The sequence below is a fragment of the Ischnura elegans genome, chromosome 6, assembly GCF_921293095.1.
Source record: "Ischnura elegans chromosome 6, ioIscEleg1.1, whole genome shotgun sequence".
NCBI lineage: Eukaryota > Metazoa > Arthropoda > Insecta > Odonata > Coenagrionidae > Ischnura > Ischnura elegans.
Window position 1 is genome coordinate 67743243 of NC_060251.1, and position 22245 is coordinate 67765487.

Below are 22245 nucleotides of genomic sequence, written 5' to 3' on the forward strand. Positions count from 1 at the left end.
TGGGATACGAAGGCCTGATGAGGACAATCGTTGACGAACAAATAGATGGAAAGAACGGAAAAGGAAGACCTCGAACAAAATGTATGGAACAGGCAAAGAGGAATGTGAAAGAGAAAAAAGATGCAGGTGTGAAAAGATTAGCTGATAGGAGAGTTGAGTGGAGAGCTGCGTCAAACCAATAGTAGGAGTGTTGACTAGTGATGATGATAAATTATGACTGGAAAATAAATTATGAAAAAAACTGATGGCATCTGGCGTAACTTTATAAAATCGATTCATTATAAAAATAAATAATTTAAATGAAATCATGAAGTTTAATTATTCATTACCATAAAGGTTTTAAACCTATTCTATCCAACCTCAGCAGCGCATTTCTAAAATGACCGACTGGCTCAGCGCCTAAAGTATATTTCCATCATTTTGTATTTTCACAGTACGAAGTCACATTTCTTACGACGAACGCCTTTCTCCACATGCGCTGAGTAAATATTTTTTTTCAAAACGGAGAAAAGCCAAAGGAAAGAAAACATTGGGCGCTGTATGGTCACAACCAATAGAAAGCATTTTCCCACATCGGAAACACCACCTTTCCTTGACTCCGATTGGTCATTGACGGTCTACTGAATCTTACGCCACTGTTTATTCTATCAATTGACGACCATAGTCGCATAAGCCCTACCCTCCACTTCAGCCGCTGGCGAATGCGACATCACCTTCGCGGACGAGCTGCGATGGGTGCCGACCACGTGACCACCCCTTTTCTCACATAAAATGGAAATAATGCTTTTCCACTTCCAAAAGGAATGAAGCCGAATGCCAGAAGGAAAATGTGACTTCCATCAATAATTTTGGGCATTGGCCTTCGCGTTACTAGCATTAGTCATCGTATCTGTCCTTATTTTACATTGATAAACTCAAATTTCTTAAACACTCAAATTCAAGATAGTATGTTTCTTGTTTCATACGAGTAATCCCATTTTAAACGCAATGAATTCCATAATTCTTAAAAAAAATTTCCAATTCAAGTCATATCATTGAATCTTTTAATATTGAAAAAAAGTGACTCCTAATGCCTCCGAAGACCTAGAAATAGAGTACAAATGAATTGTTATTTGGTTATACATCAACATACTACTCCTCAAGCCACCTACAAGGCGTGCGGCGGGTGCTGTTAGGACCACTCACCAGACGTTTACAAATAAAGAGAAAGTGCTCCAAGGAAATTACGACTAGCATTTATTAAAGTCCTTATTGGTTCGAGGGAAAACGAATTCCCATATCCATCCGTTCGGCAAAATATCTATATTAATTTTCGCTACTGTCGGATCTGGAAATATAGTGGTGCTTTGTCGCTCATAAAGATATCTATTATCAATTTATCAAGCAATCTGAGTTTACCGTGCAGCCATCGAGTCTCTAGCGGCTCCCAGCCTAATTCGCTTAACATCCGGGTAACGCTGTCCGTTGCATTTTTTGACGAATCGAGAAGGTTTCCTTTCTATTTTATTCAGTTCGCGAATTAAATCTTTCTGCACCGGATCCCATACGCCCACATTCAAGGTGTGGTCGGACGAGAGCGAAAAAGCACATTTCTTTCACTTTCTCCACCTGATCTGTACAGAAAATATCAGGCTGATCCGAAAATGGGAAGTGGGTTAAAAATCAATTACAAGAATCCATCGATGAAACATAAACAGACGAAGCAAGTTCAGAAAAAAGGTTAAAAAACAATAGTCTCTCGAAAACCCTAAAAAGAATACGGAGCAACTTAATGGTTATGTCCTTAGGTTAAGTAAGAAGGTTTTATAGAGACAATCGTTGAACAGCAAGTGGACGACTAAGAAAGGCCGTGGAATAGATATGAAGGGATGAATAAATACCAGTGAATCTTTGTTCTGTGCTGACATCGAATGGATTATCAAATGCACTACCAAATATGTAATTGATCTCGTTAGTTTTCTATAAATAATTTCTGGACCTAAATGTGTTTAGAAAAAGGAAATCACTTGTACCTCTTGACTACTCACCCCATCAAATATAGAACTAGCGATGAAGGATAAGAATAAGAAATAATCCTTACGAAGATTAGCTGATATGAGAAATGAATGAAGAACTGCGTCTAACCTATCTAGGGAATTTTGACCAAAGTTAATGATTAAATGCTAATGGAAATATGATTTTACGACGGGAAAGCACTGAACAACAATATTAATTAACGATAAGCATTTCTGTTATTGACCATGTGATCATTGATGCCAATCCGATTCACCTCTAAATTACGCATCCATTCTGATCCACAGGTCTTTTCTCACGAAAAATTACTGTTTTAAAAACTTAAGTCTTACGATATTCAGAGAATGTAGAATAGGCTCCTGTAAACATTTTCCTGTTTCTCGAATTTGAAAATTTTCATGAAGTACAATAGAAGCTGTCATCAAGGTTAAGAGTGGGCCAAAACCATATTGAATTCCAGTATTGCCATTAGAGGGCGCCACGAACTTGTAAGTCATTTTCAGCCACGTGTTCGGATACTTTTGACGACAAAGTGTATATTCTCATAGGTAAAATTTATTACCTATTCACCAACCCACCCAATAATACACTAGAAAAAAAGTTTAACGCAAGAAAAAAGTTGCGAAAAAGGATATAAATAACCATTAAAGAGATAATCCTTTTAACTTCAGAGACATAAACACAAAAGCCTTGAAATTGATGGCGTTTTCACAGGTGATTTCATTGTTTTTGAAGCTTAAGAGCAATAGCTTTGATCTCTTTGTGCTGGAACAATGGAATTCTTTATGAATAACACTTTCTAATGCACTGTTTCTCAGAGAGAAATATAATAGGCAAACGGGAAAATACGTCCCTCTTCCAGGGACGAGCAGAAATCAAAGGCAAACCAAGGAGACGAGATGGAAAATGGAACTTTCGAAAGAAGCTATGTGGGTTTTTAAATCGATTTCTCGCCCCGTATGGAGAATTCAAGCTGCCTGAGGACTGAGGCGTGATGTCACACGTCCGTAACCCGTCGAAATCATCGCAGCAACTTCATTCAATTCAAATTTCCTTTCAAACGGAGGTGAATCCGAGGCGTGAAGAATGGTATTTACGCAACATCCCCAACTCATTGACATATGTCACTGATTTTTGAGGATATGATAAAATAGAATCGGCAAAATATGAATAAAGGATGATGAAACGAAAGATAAGATTGAAATATATAGATCAATCATAAATATTACAAGGAAATAATCAGGGGAGCCCACAATTGGGATAAGGTTTACATTTCTGGCACGAATGAGGCTGTGACGAAATTTTTTTCTGCGAGAGTGTGCGTTTTATGATCACTACTGCTATTTTTTTCTTCAGCCCTCATTTTTGTTATGATGTCGCATTGTGTGCTGTTCTGTTATGAACGTGAGGGACGTGTTCTCTTTAGCGAGCGTATGGGATCCGGTACAGAAAGACTTAATCCACTAACTGAATAAAATACAAAAGAAGGCTGCGCGGTTCATCAAAAACTGCTAAGGGCGTACAGACAGCGTTACCCAGACGTTAAGCGAATTAGGCTGGGAGCCGCAGGAGACTCGGAGGCTGCGCGCTAGGCATAGATTGTTTGAACAATTGAGAATGGATATCTTTAAGAGCGACACGGAGAACATAATATTAGAGCCCCACTACGTTCCCAGGTCCGACAGAAGCGATAAATTAAGAGAGATATTTTGTCGAAAGGATAGATATGCGAATTCCTTTTTCCCCGAACCATAAAGGACTTTAATAAATGCCGGTCGTAATTTCGCTGTAGCGTTTCCTTTTTATGCGCAAAAAGCTGGTAGCGACTAATTTTGTTAACGTATTTCTAAGTAAGTTCAACAGATTCAGGCTTCAATTGGTGGAAGTTAGACATATTCAAAGAAATAAAAGTGCTAAGATCTTTTATTTATTTAAATATTTCTAAATTTCCATTAAAGATGTCCTTTTATGTTTATATCAAGTTAAATTGTTGCCATGGTCCCTCAGCGTTACACTCGCTGGAATATTTCACTGTCATTTAATTTTACGGTTAAAAAAACTTAAATTAGAAGATTTCAATTTATTGAATCCGGTGCCTTATCAACACAAAATCATTTTAATGGCTAATAGAGGCCGCACATACTGAGCTTTATACCACCTGTACCCACCGGTAGAACAAATAAAAAAAACTGGTCCCGAGGAAAAAAATGCAGAAGATAATGGCGGATACCAGTACCTACTCTTTTGCCAACCCTCACTGATAGGGACCGGAAAATCGATTTATACTTTAATAGATTTCGATTTTATTCGAAAATCGATTATCTTATTCCGAGTTTCAATTTAATCGAAGCCGACTTTCGTGCCCCGTTCAGATTACGATTGTCCCAGCGATCGTCTTAACGATAGTTGGCTGAACTAGCAGTGTGAATGCATGCCCTGACAATAGTTCACGTTCCGAAGGTTGCCACTTTACGATGGCTAGGCGCTGCGAAACCGGAAGAGGAAGCGACAAGAGAAGGACGAAAAGTTTGTGAAGCTCCCATGACTCGATCATTTTTTAATGGATTTGTCCACGCAAGGAAGAATGTGGGCGGAAGAAAAATATTATGTTAAATATACGTTGAACACGGTAGTATCTCAACCCTCCATACCTCAACAGCTTTGTTAACCATCAATTTCTCGTTCACTTTAGATTTCAGCACTGGAGGGCAGCACTGGTTTTAACCATCATAGTGTGAATGCACGATGGTTCCAACGATCGCTGGAACAATAGTAATCTGAACGAGGCATCAGTTTTGAAAATCGATCAAATTCGATTATATCTATTCGATATTCGTAATATGAACGAGGCATTAGTTTTGAAAATCGATCAAATTCGATTATATCTATTCGATATTCGTAATCTGAACGAGGCATTAGTTTTGAAAATCGATCAAATTCGTTTATATCCGATAGCTGCCTATAGCATTTGAATTTTGCCGCCTCACTTTACTCCACCCCGTGATAAATCATAATCACTGGTGGGGGAACCTTGGAAGGGAAGCAACGTGTTTCGGACGCCAGCAGGTTGGAATTACAGTCCGGCCGTCGAGAGTTGTCCGATGACAGTTCAAAAGGAGGGGCGGAGAACCCTGCGCCTGCACGGTTTGCAGCCAATTGCTGTCCCCCAAACGCACCTCATACCCTCGCCCAGTCATACAACGTTGTCTAATGGATGTGAAGCACTGAAACAAGCCTGAGCCACCAAAACAAGCCCTTTCTGCGAATCGCCAAAACAAAGGAATCTTCCTTTGGGACCTTCACGCTCGTCGTCCCTTCTGGTTCCTTTCTTAAGGGAACCCTTTTGTTTACCTGTGGTGTGGGCGTTTCCATTTCTTACCTGGCAACCTTGCCCCCTACTCCTTCTAGCTGTCATCGGACAACTCTCGGCGGCCGGACTGTACCTACGGAGTTGCTGCAGGGTTGCGTCTTTTTACTACGATTCTACCCTTCCCGGCGGGGATTCGCGCTCGGAAGTAAATAATAGTATGCGTCCAGCGCAGTGCATAGGCGGATCCAGGGGGGGGGGACACGGGGGCACGTGCCCCCCCCAGACCCTTAAAAATATGCTAGATTTTTAATACGGTCCCATTATCATTTCGTTCGTTTTGTATAACGAGGTATCCTTGTGGCGCCCCCTGAACAAAATCATGGATACGGCCTTGCTTGTGCCCCTCCCAGAAAGAAATCCTGGATCCGCCCCTGGCGCAGTGTATTTAATGGAATATCATGTAGCCAAAATGTGGAAGAAGACTGAGACGTAAAAAACAATGCTTACCTTAAAATAGAAAATTGCCTAAGTCTCATCGTCTCCGTAATGTGCATAGTTGTCATATGCCTTAAAATCACATTATACGTTTATAAAATATTTAGTTCACCATATGTATGAAACACATGATCATTACGTCATTTATTAATGTTTGATTGGCTACATACCACCCGTTGGTCTTTTCCCCGCCCCACGTGCTATCGTGTTACATGAAAAGCGCGTGCTACTGCGGGTTAATATCTTTAAATTAATAATGCATTTATACATTTTAATATACTCAGTTCTTAACCTAATCCTTCCATTAATCCATGTGTTGCATTTTTTTAAAACAGCACATCTGTATTTAAGCAGAAAATGGCCTTAGTTTAAAAATATCGATTTGGATTTTTCGTTTAATTTGACCAAAAAACTTTTTGAAATCAAATTTTAAAAACCAAAATCGAAAATCGATTCTGATTTCGCATTTCTAATCCCTAGTCACTGATTGTCCATGATACCCAAAAAAATAAAAACCCGCATTTTTCTAGGTGAAAATACTGTTGAGTTTTGGAGGAAATGCCATGCTGATTCCTTGATAAAAGGAAATTTTCCACGAATTAACAATTCTCTTCTCTTCTGTCACACCAGTTTTATACCATTAAAAATTCTTCTCTTTTGCAATGACTTTCCAACTCGAATCATGCTAATAGTAGACGCGTTACTGGGGAAAAATCTCAGTGCCAACATGTATATTTTCAGGAGTCATGGGGATCTTGCCTTGGTGCCACGAACGATGCACGCTCCATGATCTCGCTAGGAATGTGCGCGTGCAACTCAAAATATCCAGCCTAGCAACATATCATGAATGAGCTCCTCAGGGGGAAATATGAAGAAAACACGTAAGTGACCAAAGTTGCTGTTGGGAGCAACTGCCCCAATACAAAAATATATGAAGTGGCGTATCTGTGTACGTAAATTATATAAGATTTCAGAATCCGCTTACTAAACTTCTCTCTCCTTCACCCAATGTCCTTCTAGGATAAATGTGGACCGAAGTAAAGAAAATCTATCCCTTGGTACCTTTCTCCGTACGACATCTTAATGACATCCAATGTTCCTTCCGGTACTCTACATGCCTTTAGATGAAACATGACTTACGCATGAAGGAATTCCTCGACTGAACCTTGGTTTCTGTCGACCAAATGATCACAGGGGTATCATTATTATTATCATCATTAATACGTTCGAATTGCAGGATTGCCATGGTATATCACTCATCACATTTCTCTGACTTTGTCTCTCATACCCATCCTAACCTAAACCTGCATGATTTAATTATACGGCAGTACTATTTAATCACCCCTTCGTAAATCATCCTCATCGGAGTGGTTTCCTTCACTGATATCCATACCTGTGGAATAATAACATCCCTGGCTGAATATAATATTTCCTGTAACAAATGGCGATCGGTTTCCTTACGAGGTCTCTTTCCTTACACCTGTTACATCCAATCAGTTGACCCCAATTTATTGCTCTCAATCGTGAGGATTTTTTCCATTGAATGGACCAGTAATCTTGGGAAAATAATTGGCGGCCAGAAGAGTAGAGAGGCCTTAAAACATTTCATCCCGAGAAATTCAGTGGCAGTATAGCATGAGAAGATGGCAACTGGAATTCACCACTGATAAATTATACTTTCGGATAGACATTTTATCGTTCAGAAATGTGATAATGAAATAGAATGGAAACCCAGCAATCTTTCTAAACAATCTGTTTCTAATCTCCTTCCCAAATCTGCTCTGGAACAATATTTAACTAAAAAAATCGACTTTGAATGGGGCGATCACAAAGTGGATCTTAAAGTGAAAATTTTATTCATTTATTATAAAACGACATATTTAATGTTTTTCACGTGATACAATAACGTGCACAACCTTCCATCTGACTCCTATTCTTCTTTCTATCTGTCATGGGTGTTCTACCGGGATTTATTTCAAAAATACCTCCGCAAATGCAGCTCTATGGATCGTTGAAACGCGCGAGCCTTTCCACCGCAGCATGGTTGTATCGCATAGGAAAAGGAACTCTCAGATACACCACCCCATTCAGATCATTAAAAAAAGATGTAAAATTTAATCAAACTCCAGCGCAGCAACGCACTCAGAAAATGATCGACTGGTACACCAACTTAATAGCTATTTCAATGAAATTGTACCTCTCAATATCTACGTAAACTAATCGGGAAACATCAAAGAAAATCGCAATTAGCAGAGAAGCTGTAAACCCATTACGGTACAATAAAAAATTGAAGTATTGATCCAAATAATTCAGGAAAAAAGAAATTATTGACAGAATTAATTGCTGACCTTTTAAACGTTCTTACTTTATTGTTTAAGGCCGAAAGGAAGGGAATATACCTTGAAACATTGTCTCTGTATAATCTCAATGCCTCGTGAGGTCGAGCTCAACTCGAAGTTGGACATGATGGCGCACTGTTGGACGCATTGGGCACTGTTGAACGCACTGGGCATGTCGAGTCTATCTCCAGGTAGGACCGTAAAAGGTTGAATTAACACTAGCTGAAAAGGCTGATATAAATTTATTTCGGAGAGAAATTAAGTATTTGACCTCATAGTGTAGAAGGTGGTAAATATTCTAATTTAAGAGAAAGTACACGACAAATGATTTCCGTTTAACGGGCATAGAAACGCAGCGGGATCGAAGTCTTCCGACTTCGCGGTGTTACTCTCCATTGATCTGGCCTGCTGGTCCGCGGCATTTTTACCCGGCATTCTGAAGGTGGGTTGGTGTTGGGAAGGATTAACGGAAAGATACATCGACGCAACGATTAAGAAAACGCACCAAGGTTAACACCTTGAACGTATAAGAGGTGGTAGAAACTCTAGGCGTAATATGGGCGAGGCGCGCTGCCACCAGCTAAACAAAAATTAATTTTCGTAAAATTCGAGGAGGGTTGTGAATTTTTTGGTGCGAAAACTGTTGTATGATATGGTAGTGATTTATCATCCAAGTTTCAATATGATGCGATACATTATTACTATTATGAAATTTATTATTAAAGTATTTTACCGATTAAGCTAGGTTGGCATGGAGTATTTAAGAGGTGCTCTGACAGTTTCTCCTCCCTCCATGAACTCTCCTCTTCCATTAACAATAAGTCCTACTCTTTTTCATTCTATCCACAAATCCTTTTCTCTTCCTTCCTCTCCCTCGTTTACCCAACATTATACCCTCTAACACTGTTTTCAACATCCCATCCCCGCTAAGCACTCGCTCCATCTCTACCTTCTGTCTCCTCCGTATCTCGTCTAGAAGTTGCCTCTCTTCACCCACCATGTCCAGCACTTCTTCGTTCCTTCTCTTCGCCGTCCACTTCACCTTCTCCATTATTCTCCACTCCAACATCTCGATCGCCTCCAGTCTTCTCTCATCCTCCTTCCTCATTGTCCACGTTTCCTCACCGTAAAGCGCTAAACTACAGAGTAGACTCTTCACTAACCTATTCTTTAGGCTCTTACATAACGATTCCTGAAAGCTTCATCCTGTTCATGAACGCCTCCATTGCTAACGGAATTCTCTACCAGATGCCCTTACTGCTGTACCCATTTTCCTTTAATGTGTTGCCCAAATAGTTGAATTCTCTAACTGCTCAAGTTTTTTCCCACCTTCTTTTATCGTAAGTTTTACATTCATAGCCCGCAATGCTATACGAAACCGCATAAAATAGATCTTCTTATCTGATGTGTATGAACTAAAAAAGTGTTTAAGTTATTTTATTTCCAATCCATATAAAAAGCCAGAAATACTCGAGGTCATTCCCAAGATGCGCAATATCTTAAGGCCATTTTACATGAGGCAGTTTATTTCACAGTTTAGAACTACATTAATTTTTCATTATGGCTTGCAATCATACGAATGCGCGAACGAAATTAAAACAGGGGCACTTTTTTCATCTCACATCCATGCATTGTCGCATGCGTTTAAGCAATTTTAAATGCGCCTTCGTATACACGTCAGATTGTGCAATTACAAGGCCCCTTACAAAACGGCCTTTAGATTGACTTGGCAAGGTGTATCATGAAAATATTTTCATAGAGTTCCGTGATAATATCGGATCTTCGATTAATGGAAAAGGCACAGATGAATGCGATAGATCGATAAATCGCTGAAGATTTCGATCGAGCGAATAATCGTAAAAAAAACTAAAAGAAAGCATTCCCACCACGCAATTCCCTCGAATTCTTCCACGGGCTGATACCGCTTCCTTTCGACCAGGTAGCTGGAGTCGTCTACACGATTTAAAGAAGGTCCTGACACGCCAATTATGGTCCCCTCCACCTTCTCCACGGTCCGCCCCCCTTATGCCTTATACCACCACCAGAATTCTCCCATTCCCACCCCAATTAAGACTCCTAAATCCTTCCACACCAATCACAGCCCTTCGAGAATTACATTCATTCCAAACTCACAGAGCACACACATACACATCTACTCGCTTCCTGCGCGTAATATATCGTTCCAATTCCTCTGCGTCAGAATTCCATAACCGCCCATATCCAATCCACCCAAATCGACCAGCTACCTACCTACCTACTGAAACGAAGAACAAAAAATTAAAGCAGGGGCCTTTTCCTTCTCCCTTTATCTTCCTCCTTCTTTACATTCCATATGATCCCCCTCCCCTAACTCCTTCACTGAATGCTGTGCACTACGATAGAGAGGATCCAGTAGCGCATCACAATATTTCGTAACCAAATTATATCAGCACAACACGGTAATCTACCTAAACACGATTCACCAGTAAAAAGTATAAAATAAAAATTGAACGAAATATAAAAACACGCTTAAAAACTGTATAAGATAACTAAAAAGTAAGAATTACTTCGAATTTCCAGTAAACAGCAAAATATCTAGTTCAAAATGTAAAAAAACTAAGCATTTTTCCATTTCCGTTTCTCAATCCCTGAGGTGTCCCGTTGAGTAAAATAAATATAAAATTTTGAGTAGGTATTATTCATAATAAGCAGCGTCTTTATTCCAGTAAAACTAAGACAAAACCTTTTTCGAATGCTAAATGAATGCTAAAAAATATTACGATTCATGCAAGGGTCGAATGTAAAATAAAAAAGAAATATTTAAAGTCATTCTTTACGCGACTGATGTATTTTAGGCCATATTAGGGTAAAGTTCAGATTGCTCGCTTCTCGTTTCAAACTTGTCATTATAATTACGTTAGTTTATCTATTAAAATTTGAATACCTAGCTTAGGAGCGCTATTAGCTATTTTAGCTAATTTTTGATACACAAGGAGTCATAAATCTGCCAATCATCGCCATTCTAAGACTCAGCGAGCCATGTTTACAATGGTATTTTTCAAATAATCGTGATGAAAGATGGAAAATACACGCCCCCAGTTGAGCTAGCGTGGAATCGCCCTGAGTCAGCTCCCACGGATGAGAGCAGGGATGTGGTCCGATGCGAAACTTAACGTTTCGTATCCGATCCGAAAAGGTACGAAACGATCCGATTCATTTCGGATCAGGCCGGTACGAAACTTTTCGCTATTAAAGTTACGGGTCACATTCGCTATATTTTCCGCTGGTACCTGGAGGTACGAAATTATCCGTTAGGGGGTTAGGGTAAAGTGACTACTGCCTCGTTCAGATTGAGATTGTTTCGGCAATTGTTTGAACTGTCCTGTATTCAAATAACGATGGTCAAAATCTGCGCTTTCATCTCGTGCTGACATCTAAAGTGAACGAGAAATTGACGGTTAGCAAAGCTCTTGAGGTTTTTAAGGGTCAAAATATTACAGTGTTCAACGTGTATTTAACGAATAATTTTTCTTCCGCCCGCTCCCTTTCCAATTCATTCTAGGACTTTTGCAATTGATTCTTTTTCACTCTACGAGGAGAAGTCGCGTGAGCCTGATATGAGCAGTTGCAAATTCGAAATTTAGGACATTTCTACTATTTCTAAAGGCCGTTTTACAAGGCACACGAAATTGCGCAATCTGACGTACGTGCGAAGGCGCAATCAAAATTGCGTCGTGTAAAGCGGTGAATTGCTGGAGCACATGCGAGAATGCGTGGATGCGAGACGGCAAAATAGCCCCTGTTCTAATTTCGTTCATGCATTCGCGCAATTCCACGTCATTTTAGAAATTAATGCAGCTCTAACCTGCGCAATTCCGTGTAAAACGGCCTTAAGAGTAAATTCTGAGAGGGAGAAAGAGGTATAAGGAAAAGAGAAATTGTTTAAGTTCTTTCATACTCACTTAGTGGATCAGGGGCTTGGGCCCTGAAGTCAGGGTCGGCGGGCTCTAACCAAGATGATGAATGGTCTCCTCTAATTCACCCATCGACCTCATAGGTGGCCTCCTTTCCCTAAAAAGGGTCGGAGGCTGGAAAAAAATTGACTGACCTTCCGTAATAATAAACCCTTCCATTATTGTCCACGTGATATATCGCCCCAAATGCCCCAGGGGACTGGCTAAAAAAAATTAAGACATACCACAACATAATGATAATTGTGAAGCTTTTGACAGCTTCCCGCCGCCTATAATAATCTTTCGTCCGGTTTCTATTTTTCTCAGATTTTTTAATGAAATTTTCACTGCATATAAAAGCTCAATCCCAGAAAAAAGTATAATTACTTCCATTGTTCTTTCGTAAGTATGGTTAATATTTTACGTGGCATTAATCAATTTGCGAGAGCTAGATTACATAAAAACCAAAAGATGCCCGTTTTTAGTGAATATATTCTTCAATAAACAATTTATATGGCAGCTTGTATCGAATATAGCACTATTTTCATACAAATATCTTATTTTGATTCTAGTTACCGCAATATTGCAACTCGGTGAATAGTAAGGTTAACTACCAAAGGTATTATTGTGAATGTTCATGTTTTCATGAACCTCATAACAATTTTTGTCCAAAACAACATTTATATGCACCATCATTTTAGAACACAGTATGTAATTTTCTACAATTTAAAAAATTACTTTTCCCATACGTTTCGCTACCTAATACCATCACGTGGGTAAATTTGGCCATATTTAATTACATTAACAACCAGTGGGGGATCCAGCATAGAGAAAAGGAGGGGGTTAAGTGGAGGGTAACCTCCCAGCAGTAGGGGGTCCGAACAAAATTAACATTCTATCTAGAGTAAAATGGATACCCTAAAGGGGGTCTAAAGTTTGAGTTGCCTCTTTGGAGTTGCCACTGGATTGTGACATAACAAAAGCGTGTAAAATAGGTCCTAAATTTAGAGCTTCTTTGTGTTTCAATTCGTTAAAGTGGGTAAATAGATCGGAAAATATAACTAAATACTTTTGTAGAAAGTGGCGACCTCCTAAAATTACGAATTTATCTAGTGTGAGTTTCGACCCAATGGGCTATAGCCTCCCATAGATCCGCCACTGTTAACAACAAATGCATCTCGTGGTTGCGGTGTTAGTTTGGATGGATCGTGTACTGAGCGATATGTTTAATGCCGTGAATAAGGGAAAGAAGTCGGTAAGTATGGAAGGGAGAGGAAAGGAATACGTTGTATAGACAGAATGAAAGCGAATAGGCCTCAATGAGAATCAATGAGGGATATTTAAGTTGAGGATTGGGGACAGTTGAGGCGTTTCGTAAAATTTTCCGTGTTAATCTACCTCAACCGATTCTTTTATAATAATAAATTTCATTAAAGTACCATTAAAATAGCGGATTCATATTGCAGAAAATTAGCTATCAAAGAGTTTGAACGCATGGAACAAGATTACGGTTAAGAGCCTTGTCCAGCAACAGAGAAGAGGAGGAGAAATAGTAACAATCAATACGAAGAGCTATTGCAGTGACGTAATGAATAATAATTTATTGGATTCATTCATATGGAGAGCCTTGGAAATAAATTGAATGGAGGTTTTTAGAGAGGGAATTACGATATTCGAGGAGAGAAACAGTTTCTTCCCTGTCTTACAGAATATTGAGCATGCAGTAAACGACACATGGCATTACACTAAGTAATAATGTGAATAAAACTGAGAAGCAGGAAAAATTTATTCTATGGGGCAACGAGAGGATTGAAAAACTAATTGGCATACGCAGACACACAGATCCATAAAAATATTAGTCATATTCCAACGATGCAAAGTCGGTGTGGGTCATTTCTTTCACATGCTAGAGGAGAACACATTCTAAAACTTATTGCCCAGAATGTACAAGCAAAGACACAAGCGATTTTAAATCATAGCAAATTAACAAATACTTTTTACATATGGAACATCCCTTTAGCTTCGTAAACTTTGCCGGCCTCGGTGGAGGCGGGGTAAAGTCCTCGCCTGCCAAACAAGAGGTCGCGTGTTCGAATCCCACCTAGATAGGTTGCCCCTGTCCAGAACATGGTTGTTCGTGAGCGTGTATTTGTTAAAAATTGTTGAAAAGCCCCGATGTGAAGGCCAACATGCGCTCTTTTCGTTGGTATGAAAATGAAATAAATAGACGTCCGGTTTTGGCTCTCAGCCAATATCAGGTAGATAAGTACTTGGGACAGGCGACCGACAGTAGCGTAATATGCGTCATGACGGAAATAATGGTGGAGAGTAACCCGGCGGTATTAGGCTACTCTAAACGAAAGGCACCAAGTGGATCACGGCCGAACGTCTTGCGCGACGGACGGAGTGAAATACTTGACATGCCGTCAACAAAGCACAGAAGGAGGGATCGGGTAACCTCCGAAAAATATCTGCCCACATCGGTATGTGAACCCGATCTCACAGGGTGGGAAACAAACACTCTAGCCACCGCTACAACCCAATCCTCCCTAATATCAGGTCGATAGTGTCAACACATAAAGTCCTTCCACGAGTAAAATCTATAATTTCCGATTTTATTTTTAACTGCGCTACTTCATGAAGAAACTGAGTTTTTCCCGGTGAATTACTTGAAAGAGCTCTTCTCGGGTATTCAACCGGGTTAGGGTCTGCATAAACAAATCAGCCGTGAAGATTTAGGGAAGGTCTCCCAACGAAACGTCGGCCTATAACCTTCAGACCCTAACCCAGTAGGAAACCCGAGAAGATTCATTTGTGTACTACTTCATGCATATAATTTAGTTGCGTGGAAACCTAATAAACAGAGGTCATTAGTTTTTCGGCGTACAATGACTAAAAAGTAAAGTTTTCTAAGAGATTTTGTATTTCTTTTAGTTGAAAGGATAGAAAGTAAAAGGTGACTGAAAAAATATGAAGGGACTGCCGCTTTCTTCCAATTAGGCGGTTATTTCGGTAAAAAAAAACTTGAAAAGTAAATAGCTTTTGCAAAATTGTACAGGGGCTGCAGCTAACTTTCAGTTTAGGGAATTGAATAGCAACGTGGCAAAATAATTTTTACAACCGTAGCTTATCGTGATTGTATTGTAATTGTATCAAGTAGTACATTCTTATAACGATGCCGGCTTAAACCCAAATCCTGATAAATTCGAGACGTACATTACTATTCGCCCCACCTCTACTGAAGTGATGACGGAGGAAACTTCAACGGAAGTCCCCTATCTATCGTGTGAGACGTTCAACTGCGGTTACCTTGCAGTCTCTGCTAAAATAAAACATTAGTGCTCCGAGCTGGATGATCTCTTCCACCCAACATTCCAACTCCCATCCTACTACATGCCTTATCCTCCACATCTGAGGCGCTGAATATTTTAGGATAGTGATTCAGATTGACATTCGTGAGCCGTACCTCGATGAAAAGACTTGCGTATTGCTTTTATTCGACTCGCTCTGGTAACGCCTCATTAAGCACTGAACTCGCTCGAGCGAATGTTGTAGTTGTTTATGTACACTCCTTACCCTAGCAATAAAGGATACTTTGAAGATTCCGCCGAGCTTTTTATCCAACTCGTACCGAAACAAGTTTTAGATCGCCTAGTCCCAAATATGCAAGAAATTATTGTACGTACTTCATTCAAGACCAGACGAGAACATTTGATCCCTAATTTTCTCATTTTGTTCTCGTTGCGAGGTGAAACGTAGCATTTAATTCTTTATTCTATCCATACATATGACAAAGAGAAGTCCGCAATGTGGAATTGAAGTAAGAATTTGCTATTGATGGAAGAAAAGTGAACTGCTTGCACGCATATAACAACTTCAGTTAAAAGAAAATATTCAGATGCCATAGTTGGAAGGCGTCTTCTACTTATAATAGAACATTCCGCGTCACTACTTTTTATATTTTCCCTACTAACCGCAGCAATAACAGCAATAATGGGAATGGTTCAAAGGATATTAATTTATTATTTTAGATGTTTTCAGTTGAAAAGTTGAAACTTGCGTGCAATGATAGGTAGAAATCAGGTTTTTCCAATGAGGGAAGGGATATTAAATTAGTACATCGGCTTTTTGGGTCAGAAAAATTGTGTAGGGATGGGTGTTATTTTCATTGTTTGCAGTAATTCTAACGGTAAAGTTCGGTTTTCGTGTGAATAATCGCCTCGGCCTTTCCAACAACGAATTTATTTTTCAGTACGGGATTACTCCGTTACTGTAGAATACATGCACAATTCCTAGTCTCATTTTCACCTTTCCTTGCTTAACCAATGTCCTTTCCTCCATTAGGGTTTTCAGCATTCCCTCTCCCCAACAGTGCGTCGAAAATATGAACAAAAAGAATGGAGGATGGCAAAGAAATTAGAAAATGCTCTAAAATTGTAATAGAAAACAATAGGGAACATCCTGTACTTTATTCTCAGAGTGCACAACCTGATGAGCAGCAGTGCAATAAGTGGATATCACATTCACTTGTCGAAATCAACACTTCTAATTGTAAATTCCAGTTAAAAATATTATATGAAGAGGCGTTGGAGAAATTTCAACCGATAAAAATTGCCAAAATCATTGAATGAGTCAGATCATCCTACCACACTCTTGACAGTCAAAATTTAACCTTTTGTAGGCTGAATAGAAAAGTTTAACTCTCTCAATTAATCTAAGAAATGCAAAGCCTTATCATGCGATTTATTGCTTAGAGAACTTATTCTCGAAGAACAATTTGAGTGAGACCGCACGATAAAAATTATTAGCGGCAAAGAGCCATGACAGCTCTCACCACACGCTGAAAGCATTTTTAAGAGAAGGAAACTCTCTGAGAATGCTTACAAAATATACGCAAATCCAACATAAGGTTATGAAATGCAAGCATACTATGTATCATAAATAAAAGAATGCTATTATTTTCCCTGGAATCGCGATATTAGATTTAGCATGTAAATTGGTGCATACATCTTTGCTCTTTATTCTGCTCAACACTAAATCATATTCATCTTCAGCAATGAATTAAGCAAAATTGAGAAAAACAGATATTCAAAAATGAAAAAGAATTAATTTGTTTTTTAAAATTGTAGCTTTTATCAGGATGTATTTTCTCAATCTAAAATTGAATTAGAAAACGATAGGAAATAGCACTTACTCTATTATTTGAGTTCAAATCCTTACGGGCAGGGTTCACAACCTTACGAGTGGGTATCATATTCACGCGTCGAATGGACACATTTAATTTTAAATTTTAGATAAAACCCATTATCTGAAGAGGTGATGGAAAAAATTTCAATCAATAAAAAATGACCAAAATCATTGAATGAGACAGATTATTCTATACACTTTTGGCAGTCAAAATGTACCCTTCATCAACACGTTTTTTTCACGCTACATTCAAAAGTCTACCTAGTTCTTTGTGTCATTGCAGTAGTAATTTGAATTTATGACCAACACCATGAAAGCATGAAATTTTAACAATCAACACGAAATTTTACAAAATCTTGTTATGCACATAAAAAAACACTGGATACTGAAATATTTATAAAATATATTTCACCAATATCACGAAGGAATTACAATGGAGAAAAAACATTAATGGTTATACATAGCTGACGGAAATAGTCCTCACTCAACAGGTTTCAACTTGTTACTTCTGGCTGGGTACGTGTTTCACTCAGCGATAATTCCTTTAAGAGGAGCAGTCGAATAAATAAATGGTGGAGAGCTAATCAGAGTAAACATACGGTCATAATAACATATACATACATATGGTTTCGTCAATTCAAAACTTGCGGATACATGTAAAAACGAGAGAAAATTTTCATTCCGAAAACGAGATGAACCCCAGTATTGAGCCTGGCTGGTACTAACCCATCCACTCCAAATAAGTGAATTCTCACGCCTGTGGCCAAATCCGCGTGGAGTACTGTTCTCATTTATTCCAACCAGCCTACGAGGTGAGTCACTCAGAAAATGATCATTCCACTAGGATTGTAATATTACGAAGTAAAGCCTATCGTCTATTTCTACACTACTTTATATTTATAACAATCCAATTTTCGGCATATAATGCCATTTTCAAGCTGAAAATGGCATAATGCGCTCTCGTTAGGGAATACTTGCTTGGTGAAACACGTACACGTCAAAGAGTAACGAGTTGAAGCCTGTTGAGAGAGGACTATTTCTGTCAGACTCCAATTTAATTCCCTCTTGATGTGGCTGAAATATTTTCCATAAATATCGCAGTGATCAGGCCGAAAAATATATTATGTGCCGAAACCAGTGTTGGTAGAATAAAAAGGTGTGGAAAAGACAAGTGCTTTCATCATGCTAAAGAGGCTAAAATTATAACTTTGCACTAGAACGGTGATATATAGAAAGCAAGACTTACAACCATCTTATAGCGTCTACCTCCACAGGGCCCAGGACTAAGGCCCACAGCATCGAGGCGAGGGCTACCGCGAGGGCGGCCGCGGACGGCGGGCCACACCCCGCCCTCCGTCTCCCCATGTGGCCGCGGCCCGGAGACAGCGCGCGCGCGGTAGCGGCCCTCAGTCGCGAAGGGCCACCACCCCCGCCGCCAGGGCGGAGGGGCCCATCCAGGGGCGCCGACGGAAGGACTTAAGAAGAATAACCCCTTCTTCTAAGGGGTTAATAAAGGAGGTAGGGATGGGGGTAACAACAGCTATCCTTTGCCGCAGGGAAGAAATGCACCAACACAAAACGCACACACTTGACACAAAAGGAAGCAAAAACGGCTCACAAAGGGTGGAACGGGAACTACTGGGCACAATGAATGAAAAAAAAGAAGACTGGCCTGTTCTCTTGCAGGGAAATAGTTTCTTGGAAAAAAGGGGATCACCAGAAAAGTCTCAAAACAAATCCACTGTCTCCAGCGAAGTTTCCGCACTGTTTCAACAATCGTATCGGGGACAACCGATTTTTTCCACGTATCCAGTAGCCAGGGTAGGGTTAAAAACACCTCTACGCGTAGGTCAGTGACCAACTGTAGACGAAATTTCGCTGACAACACACACGTCCCGGGTTCAAACAACAGTCGAGGAAGAGGTATTCTCACGCGCAAGTTTTAAAGGCACTCGGCACCCAACAATGTGGATGCGGTCCATCCGAAGAAGTGGTTGAAGTGGAGGGACTTCACTCCGAGGAAGAAAATGAACTGAGCCGTGTTCCGCCTGGGGGCAAATTGGAGGGGGCGGCCACCCCTTGAAAAATCCCTACTGGAACCACCTTTAATCTTGCCCACCGAAACACAGAATGGAGGGTAGTTTTCTCCAGCGAGAGTTAGGGTGGTAGTGGGGGTAGTAGCGTATCCTTTTTTGTCGGCAGGGAAAAACCCTGGCCGCCACAGGTGGGCAGGTAGGCGGGGTTGCTAATGTTTTGTTGTGTGTCAAGCAGTATCCCTTTCGCCTGGACCGCCCCGGATGCTTACATATGTAGTGCGTCAAGGCGGAACATATGTAGTTGCACCCTCCACAGTGCAGTGAGAAAGGGACGGGTGGGGAGGGGAGGATAATATTCACCAACACACGCACAGTTTGGAATGTTCTTGAGACAGATCCTGGGAGACTCCTCAGCACGGCGGAAGGTGGAAAAGTAAGGAGACTGCCCTCTTCTGCTTCATTCTTTCTTTCAGGTGCCGCGTGTAATAGCGACCATTTCCTTTCGAGGGTTCTTTTCCCTCCACACGCACACAAACACACCTCTTGAGGGCCTTTGAAAAGTCTCTTTCACCAGGGATACAAGAATGCGCGTGTGGTGGGTGAGTGCCTTGGGTTCAACCGACCCCCCACCGATCCCCAAACCTCCCCACTCCAATTGTCGAAACCGTAAAAAGGTGGGGAATAATGAGGGGAGTCGCCTCCGAGGAGAAACCGTGAAGGGACCTCACCAAACCCCACCACTCTACTACACTTCAAAAACCATCTCCGTTGTCCCCGCCGTATAATGTCTCTGTTGCACACTCCCTTTCATCTTCGCTTGCACCCCGACTCATTCTCTTTTTCACCCGTGTCTTTGTGAACCTTTCCTCACTTTTCTTAATCCTGGCATTCCAACTCGCTCGCGGGAAGGGGGGGAGGATAGGTCTACAATGCGTAGTGGTGCTGTCTCTCCGCGCGACACTGAGATAACGGTCGGAGTCAGAGAAATTCTAACAGTGTCATGAGCATGCACTCGATGTACGATTCGAGTAGGTGAATTATTCCGATGTTTTAAGTTCACAACAGACAGCTGAGGCTGAGACGCAACGGTCGCGTCTCAGGAGAGACTAAATGAGATTGTTGGCAGAAATTATGAGCGTCAATGTTTTTCATGAGGTTGATATAGGGTATTGAACGGGATTGGGGTACTTCAGAGCGCGAAGCCAATTGAGACGGTTGGAGAGCACGTTCATGAATGGGAGGATGAATAAAAGTAGTAGGAGTCGATTATGTTGATGGATTAATGAGAAAACGATCGCCGCGATGTAGAGTGCTAATAGTGAGTTCTCTACATGGGGCAGTATAGAGGATTTGCAGCTATTTGAGTGTAAAGAGTAGAAGGAAATGGAGGAAACGTCCCAAAAACAATATATACACGATGATAAGGTTAAATTTGAGGATTTTCTTAAGGAAACAGCAAAACGGATGCAGTTATTTGATTGTATAGTACAGATGATTCATAGCCGAGCATATTATTACGAGAGGAGAAGTCCCAAAAATAATCTATACTATTCAACGTTGAAGCACCGACAAAGATTCTAACTCGCTCGAGTCCACGCGGAGAACTTTGATTTCTTCGCTTACTTGGATTCAGTTACTTAATAAGGTAGTAACAATGATTTATACTTGAGCATAACATCACCACAGGATGATTCCCAAAAATAATCTATATGTACAACGTTTAAGTACCAGCAAAGATTCTAATTCGTTCCAGTCCACGAAAATAACTTTGATTTCTTCGCCTACTCTGGATTTAATTATTTGATTGAGTAGTACCGGTGATTCACAGGCGAAATATGTATATACTAGAGGAAAATTCCCAGAAATAATCTATACTATTCAACGCTAAAGCAGCGACAAAAATCATAACTCCTTCGAGTCCGCGCGAAGATATTTAATTTCTTCGCTTGCTCGGATGCAATTATTGGATTAGGTAGTATAACAATGATTCATGGCCGAGAGCATTATTACTAGAGAATAAGTCCCAAAAATAATCTACACTATTCAACCTTAAAGCACCAACGAAGATTCTAACGTGTTCGAGTCCACGTGCAGAACTTTGATTCCTTCGCTCGCACCACTTATGAACTCGACAGTCGAAGCCACCGAATCGCGGGACACTCGCGAAGAAGGCACAGCTCCTGGACAAGGGTTCCTCCTCCACTTCCTTCGCACAGGCCGTGTGGTGCACCGCGGTCGGGCGCGGAGTACATTTTCAGCGACCCCTTCCGATTCCTCCTAACCTCGTTCTCGGCTCCGCTAGCGGACCGCCGCGCGTTCAAGACTGAAGGGGAGACGGATTATTCTTTCGCCTTCGCCGCCCAGCTCCACGGCGCTTGGCTCCTCCCCACTCCCCAACCATAAAAGCTCCTCTCTCTCTGCCATTGGCAATCGAAAGGGCCAATTATCTCACCGCCTCTCCAGACCAAAAGGAACTCCAGAGGAAAGAAAGAGAGAGATGGGGAGGAAAAAACTTTCCAAATGAAAGGAAGTTTTCTTTTTCCACGTTTCCCGTCGGTCGAGACAAATTAAAAACCTCGAATTGAAAAAAAATATCGATAAAATAAAATGATCACTGCTACAAAAGCGAGTGAATTATATTTAATCTCCAAAAGATTGCGATTAATATGTAGGCAACAATAATGGCAACAGAAAATTATGCGCGGACGGTAATTGAGAGGTATCGCTGGTTGGAATGGATATTTTGATCAATGGCAACGATGCAGCAACAGTGATTCATGTGATCTGTGGAATAGGGTATATAATACGTGATAATTCAAGTGAAAATACGTTTTCTTTTTCAACGTTTCCCGTAGGCAAGGACAAATTAAACCCTCGACTCGAAAAAATATTACTGATAAAATAAAATGACCACTGTGACAAAGCGAGAGAAT

The 22245-nt window shown here is 40.5% G+C and overlaps 1 protein-coding gene across 1 annotated transcript in view; it reads right to left on the minus strand.

Moving 5' to 3' along the window:
* LOC124160936 (protein Wnt-11b-2-like) overlaps positions 1 to 21126 on the minus strand; it is a 95935-nt gene extending 74809 nt beyond the window's left edge. The window contains exon 1 of the mRNA XM_046537071.1: positions 18523 to 21126. Coding sequence (XP_046393027.1) covers positions 18523 to 18641 — 119 coding nt within the window. The 5' untranslated portion in view covers positions 18642 to 21126. The remainder of the gene's footprint in view (positions 1 to 18522) is intronic.
* Positions 21127 to 22245: the final 1119 nt, after the last annotated feature.